The 6,729-nt window shown below is 36.1% G+C and overlaps 1 protein-coding gene and 1 long non-coding RNA gene across 4 annotated transcripts in view; one reads left to right on the top strand and one right to left on the bottom strand.

Annotated features, from left to right (window-relative positions):
• Window positions 1–1,258: 1,258 nt before the first annotated feature.
• On the bottom strand, window positions 1,259–5,537 carry LOC106752090. Of its 3 annotated transcripts, XR_001375117.1 has the most exons (5): window positions 5,479–5,537; window positions 5,189–5,341; window positions 4,964–5,054; window positions 3,803–4,737; window positions 1,259–3,733 (listed from the first exon to the last, which is right to left on the bottom strand). It is a non-coding gene; the product is annotated as an uncharacterized LOC106752090 (long non-coding RNA). The 3 variants fall into 3 exon arrangements; XR_001375115.1 differs by having other exon boundaries at window positions 1,259–4,737; XR_001375116.1 differs by lacking the exon at window positions 5,479–5,537 and having other exon boundaries at window positions 1,259–4,737; window positions 5,115–5,189.
• Window positions 5,538–5,853: 316 nt separating this feature from the next.
• The window catches only part of LOC106752088 (L-galactose dehydrogenase-like), a 16,286-nt gene continuing 15,410 nt past the window's right edge, over window positions 5,854–6,729 (top strand). Inside the window, exon 1 of the mRNA XM_014633503.1 lies at window positions 5,854–6,112. Within this exon, the coding sequence (XP_014488989.1) occupies window positions 6,033–6,112 (80 nt within the window). The 5' untranslated portion in view covers window positions 5,854–6,032. The remainder of the gene's footprint in view (window positions 6,113–6,729) is intronic.

Raw genomic sequence — 6,729 nt, 5'->3', positions numbered from 1 at the left:
ATGAATGACTGCGCCATCCTGCTGCCTAGCGAGGACGACAAATGGCTCAGTTTTGACAACAACAACAGGAAAGAGCGTCTACCGTTTGTCGTGTACGCCGATCTGAAGTGCATCTTACAGAAGACTGCGAGCGAGGAGGAAGAGGATCACAAATCGCACACGTATCAGCATCATAGTGTATTCAGCATAGCGTATTATTTACATTGCTCGTATGATGAGTCATTATCGTATTTTCGAAGCCGTCGCGATAGTGATTGCGTCTCGTGGTTCGTCGAGCAACTCGAAGAGTTAGCGCACCGCGTAAGATTAGTCTTCACAACAAATGTCCTCATGGAAACTTTATCAAACGAACAGTTGGAAACATTTAATAGCGCAACGCACTGTTTCTCACGTGTGCGAGAAAGAGATCGAGAAAGAGGATACACGCGTACGCGATCATTGCCATCTCACCGGACGGTACAGAGGTCCCGCGCATTCAAAGTGCAATTTAAATTATAAACATTCATATTACATTCCAATAGTTTTCAATAATTTATCCGGCTTCGATTCACATTTTATTATCATGGAAATAGCAAATGCATTTGAAGGCTCGATCAATGTGCTGCCGATAACAAAAGAAAAATATGTATCATTTGCGAAGCACGTCCAAGATACAGAAAAAAATCTGATTCACGAAATTGCATACAGTTACGATTCATCGATTCATATAAATTTCTAAATACCAGTCTCGAAAAATTAGCATCTTTTCTCGGCAAAGAAAAATTTAAAATTTTACAGTCCACATTTTCAAATATATCCGATTTCGATTTATTGACGCGAAAGGGTGTTTTTCCATATGAATACCTTGATTGCATGGACAAGCTGCAGGACCCGTGTTTACCAGCGCGAGAATCGTTTTATAGTTCGTTGACGGGTGATACGGTATCCGAGAGCAATTACGCGCACGCTACGAACGTCTGGCAACGATTCTCTATTGAAACCTTGGGTGAATACAGCGATTTACGAGGTCTCTTCAAAAAGTATCGTGAATTTTGAATTTCCGCGGGTTACGTATATTCGATTTTCGAATTTTTGTAGCATTATGTTGGTACTCATGTCCCTCACTTATGCCGACAAGTTCGGCCATTTCGAATATTCAGTTTATCTTTGACAGATGTTTTGCTTGGACGTGTTTTGGCTCGTCTTCGATTTTTGCCTATTCCAAAAAATGGATCAAAGAATCTGTATCAAATTTTGTGTGAAAAACAAAATTAAGTGCGCGGACACATTCCGAATGTTGACTGTGGCATATGGTGAAGCTACCTTGGACCGAAGCAATTATATTCACTAAGCAAAAGCAACATCAAATTGAGAAACTTGTACTGGATAATGGGCAGAAAGTCAGGACTATCAACAGAAAACAATTTATTAATCTATAAAGCAATATTAACACATTCACGCCGGCGTGCATCACCGGTGGGTCACGCTCGACTGTCCCATCTGGAGGCGTGCATCACCGGTGGGTCACACGATAATGAGCCATCGGGCGGCGTGCATCACCGGTGGGTCACGCTTGAATATTCGTTTAGACGCCGCTCACCATCAAAAATATAGTTTGTTTAGTAACTGGAAAAAATTGTCGTATAGTTGAAAATTTAAATAATCTGGCGCCACCAGATGAAGCGCAGCATGAATTCGAGCGCCACCTCACAGCGAAAAACATGAAAATCAGCCCCGGCGTGAACGTGTTAAAGCTAATATGGATATACGGGATACAGCTGTGGGACACAGCATCAATCTCTAATATAGAAATCCTGCAAAGATTTCAGTCAAATCATTGAGAATGATTGTAAAGGCCCCGGTATGTCACTACTGATATAATAAACAATGGTTTAAAAATAAGCTCTGTCAAGGAAGAAATCAAAAGGTATAGCAAAGCATATCACAAAAAATTGAAAACCCACCTTAACAGTCTTGCGAGAAATTTATTTCTGAACTCTAATAAAAGACGCGGGCTAAAAACAAAACATAGACCAAAAACAAAACATAAACTTAAAAGATAGATTTTGAATGTATACACAAATGACATACATAAAGAATAACACTTAATTATACTAGACAAAAATAATAATGCGTTTAAAGATAAACAGAACCTTCTAAGAAGAAGAATACTAAAGGAGGCTGACCAGTGGGTTATCCTCCACAAATTAATTAAGAACAAACAAGTTACTGAATGTCATGACAGACAGATTGTAAAGAACTTGGGAATTGAAAAAAAATTTATTAAAATTACCCCTATTATAATATTACTATATACCATATGTGCCTTCATAAAAATTACACAACATTCGTCTTACACATTTGTTCAATGTCCCAAGAGTACTTTTCCAAATATTCAACTGCGTCAATTCAAACTGAACCTGATTTGATGGTTATCATATAATTTTGTCGCAACATAATTTTTATTCGACGATTTAAAATTATGTTTAGACATGACTTTAATTATACAAATTGAAATTATTTTAAAACACAATAAAAATTTAGAATTATTTTTATCTATATTGCCACGTCCCGAGTAGCCCGCGACACGCGCAGCGGACTTGGCTCCGTTGCACTGAGCAGATAGATAAATCGAGGGGGAAGGTTGCGAAAAGGTTGATATTTTCGAGATTTAATGTGGGATCAATGGGATGAGTTTGAGCATAAGGAAAAATTAAATTAATTTAAGGAAAGACAATGACCAATCAAAAATAAACAAAAATGTGATTTATTAAGCCCGCGATGAAAATTTAAACAGATTTTCATTCGAGATGACAATTAATTTTTCGCCACGTCGTATTTATTTATTGACACCGGTTATTATTATGGACTTATAAAGGTGGACTTACACTTGATGTCGGTTAATCCATAGTAAAGAGTTGAAAGGTGTACGTCGCCTTAGGAAAAGAAAGAGACAGGCGGCCTGGCTGAAGCAACTCAAGTTGGCAGAGAGAGATTTTGTACCCCATAAGGCAGACGATTCGCAAAATATATAGCACTTGTTGATAAATTTAAACTCGATGAATTCGTTTCGCAAGCGGGTGTTTGAATTATGAAAGTTGAGACGATCGAAAGCGAGTACCGACTCGAGACACAACACAGATTTTAGTGACGGAAATTTTCTGCTCTTGACGAAGACTGAGGAAAAGACTGGCAAGACTGACTGACTGCTGTGAAGACGAAATGCTTACTTATAAGTCTGTTTCTGTCTCCTTCTTTCTTTCGTAGTCGCAATGATCAGCATTTTTGGTACTAACATCAACGGACTTGGTGTTCTACGAAATTCTCATGTTCCTGAGATTCGGTGAGAGACGGATCATGTACATCCGTTCTTACGGAGCGGAAAATTTTAGCTTATCTAAATCGCATATAATACGTGAAAATCGCATAATATAAAATCATATTATACACCAAGCATGATTGGTAGTGCAATAAATTCAGAAGACGCGAAGTTACCAAATTCATTCCGTTTTAATACAGTAGCAAAAATGAGGGGAGTTATAAATTTTCTATTGACAATAGGGTGACGCGGGCCCTTGACCTCCGCGCGCGGTGTTAGACGCCGCAGCTGATGCATCTGTGTACTAAGCGTTCGCAAGCTAGTAAGGTGCGGGGCTTTCAAGGTCGATCTCTAAAGGGATCCTTATTTTGCTTAAAATTTGGAGGTAAGTCTGCGTAACGATCTAATGCGTGCCGGATTTAATGCGTGCCGGATCTAATTCAATTGAAATTAATAAATTCAAAAAAGGGTAAGTAAAAAGTGTGAATTATTTAAACAAAGTACCGTTAGCTTCTGACAAGTTGGATGCTAGTCTACTGACCGACCCGACTATGAATAAAAGCGCCCTGGTCATCCTATCGGTCGTGTGCATGTTATACGGCCTGGCTGTCAAGGTTCACAGTGAGTTGAATTTCTAAAAAATAATTACATTATTGGTTGAGGCGCAAAAACTCGCTAACTATTACGTTCCTACAGCTATGTGGTAATTAACAAATGATACGGTCGAAACTACAAACATTATAACTGATTTCAGGTGCAAAAATGGGCTTGATACGATGTCAACAGGCGACCGCTAAGGCGAAAGAAGAGCGAAGGAAAAGGAGAAGAGGAAGAGCGAAGAGGAAGAACAAAAAGAAAAGGGGGTGGAAGTTCCGGACGTGTCTCGGGACATATCTCGGGACGTAACAATATAATTATTAGATTTCAAATTTAGAATTATTTTATGTATATAATTATAATTTGTCTAGACATAATTTAAATTCGGATTTTTTTTGTCTTTAACAGGGACCCGGACCGAATGAAAATATCGGTCCGGTTCTGGTTTTCTGGATAATGAAAGTACCATTTATGATTTTTTCAGTTCCGATTTTTAAAATTTGTTTCCTTACTGAAGCTTTTATTGAGTAATGTTAATGTCGATGGTACTGCAATTTTCAAGCCTTATAATTCGAAAAATATTTAATGCAAAAATATTTTATAATAGTGTTTTGAAAAGCTCTTGAAGTAAGTTATAAGAATAACCGACAAAACCGTAAACCGAAAAAAATTTAATGGTTCCGATTCCGATTCTATAGGCTTTATAAAATTTCGGTACGATTTATGGTTTCGGTCCGACAAAAATACCAGTTTCCATACGGTTTTCGGTTCTGGCTCCGGTCCGATCCGAGTCCCTGGTAATATTATATATATGATAGCCGTTCTCAAGTTTCTCTCTGGTCCTAGATAATAGAGAAGCGATATTGAGGGAAACCTTTTGATTGGTTAGCTAAATCATATAATTGTTTCATAGCAATCAATTTCACATGTTATTCTACGTACAAAAGTATTACAATGCACTTCTCGAAAAGTGAATATTTTACGAGATTTTTCATATATTTCATGTCTTATATTATTAGAATAAAATATAAAATATATCGAAAAATGTTCGCTTTTCGATGATTTTACCTCGGCACTTCTATATGTAAATTGACTTAGGAAATCGATTTATATTATAATAAATCATATATGACATTTATCAGCACCATATTGTTTCCACCTGTGAATGATTTATCATTACAAACTTATTTACAAACGTACTTGTCAGTTACTAACTAACTTTTATTATTATGCCAATTCTAATATATGACCATGAGTACCCAAACTATACCTCACACGTCATTTTGTACTAACCTGCTTTCTTTTTTACAATTCATAAGCCAGCTTTCGAGTGCAGCTAACCTGCTTGGGCATTTCTTATGGTCTGTTCATTTTAGCTGCATTGTTAAAATATATGTGATATAAGTATATTCTGTCTCGCTCTAATTTATTATACCAATTCAGCAGCTAAAAAGAACAGACCATTTTTTAAAACTGTATATGAATATTATTATAAAATGTTAAACGTGAATTTATAAAAAACCGGGACTATCGCTTGAATGATGATACGTTTCACGCATTATTAATGACAGCAATTTTTGTACCAAGTATACTTAAAATCCGGAAAGCAGACTTTCATCAGAACTTATCAACGATAAGGTAGACCTTTAGTAGGCTTCGATTTAATCAGTGGCTGATAAGGCATGACGCCATAAAATTGAAGTCACTTTATGGTTAGATGACAATAGGTCTGTTCGTTTTCGCTGCACCGTTGAACTAATGCAATAAGTTGAAGTGAGAAAACATATACTTAGGTCTGTTCGTTTTCGCTGCACCGCTGAACTAGTGCAGTAAGTTGAAGCGAGACAAGTATATGTTTTCTCACTTCAACTTATTGCACTAGTTCAGCAGTGCAGCGAAAACGAACAGACCTCTTGTCTCGCTGCAACTTATTGCACTAGTTCAGCGGTGCAGCGAAAACGAACAGACCTAATATGTCACGGGACTGTTACGTCAATGAATCGTTGATGAACATACGATTGCTGTATGCGTACAATTCACGATCTATCCACGTGTGATTCGCATTAAATGAGTGGTATTGAAGTGCTTGATGATAATCGTTCGGTTGGAACCTGACTACTTGTGATAACTACATTGCATGACAGTTGAATTTCACGCGAGGGAACTGCCGCAGCAAGATTTATTTTGTCAACTTGATAAACGGAATTCAGCAAATATGTATGTAAATATATAAAATGAATCACCTGACTTGAACACTTTTAATAATTTCTAATTTATATGCTTTGGGGAAAAGTGTTGTGTATATAATTTGCGTGATTTGAGGGGGACGTTACATAATGCAAGTGCTTTCTTCATTGATAGAGGAATTTCGAAGATTTAAAAGTCAATTTTATTTTTTAAATGGAATATATGATTTTTTATAATATAAATCAATTTCCTAAGTCAATTTACATATAAAAGTGCTAAGGTAAAACCATCAAAAAACGAACATTTTTCGATATATTTTATATTTTATTCTGATAGTATAAGACACGAAATATATAAAAAATTTTGTAAAATATTAATTTTCCGAGAACTACATTTTAATACTTTTGCACGTAGAATAACATGTGAGATTGATTGCTATGAAAAAGAGAATATAAAAGGACTTAATAAAATTCTACTGAATTTTGCAAATGTGTTAATGCATCAGTATGCCAAAATTAGTATCATCAAACGATGCCTCTAGTTATTCTATATAAAAAACATTGAAGCAAAATCATCGAAAAATGAATGTTTTACGAGATATTTTAAATCTTTTGCTGTACAATATTAGAGTAAAATGTAAATAATCT

Source organism: Dinoponera quadriceps, unplaced genomic scaffold, assembly GCF_001313825.1.
Source record: "Dinoponera quadriceps isolate SergipeBrazil2010 unplaced genomic scaffold, ASM131382v1 scaffold466, whole genome shotgun sequence".
In the NCBI taxonomy this organism is placed as follows: domain Eukaryota; kingdom Metazoa; phylum Arthropoda; class Insecta; order Hymenoptera; family Formicidae; genus Dinoponera; species Dinoponera quadriceps.
This window is presented reverse-complemented; position numbering and strand designations above follow the sequence as displayed.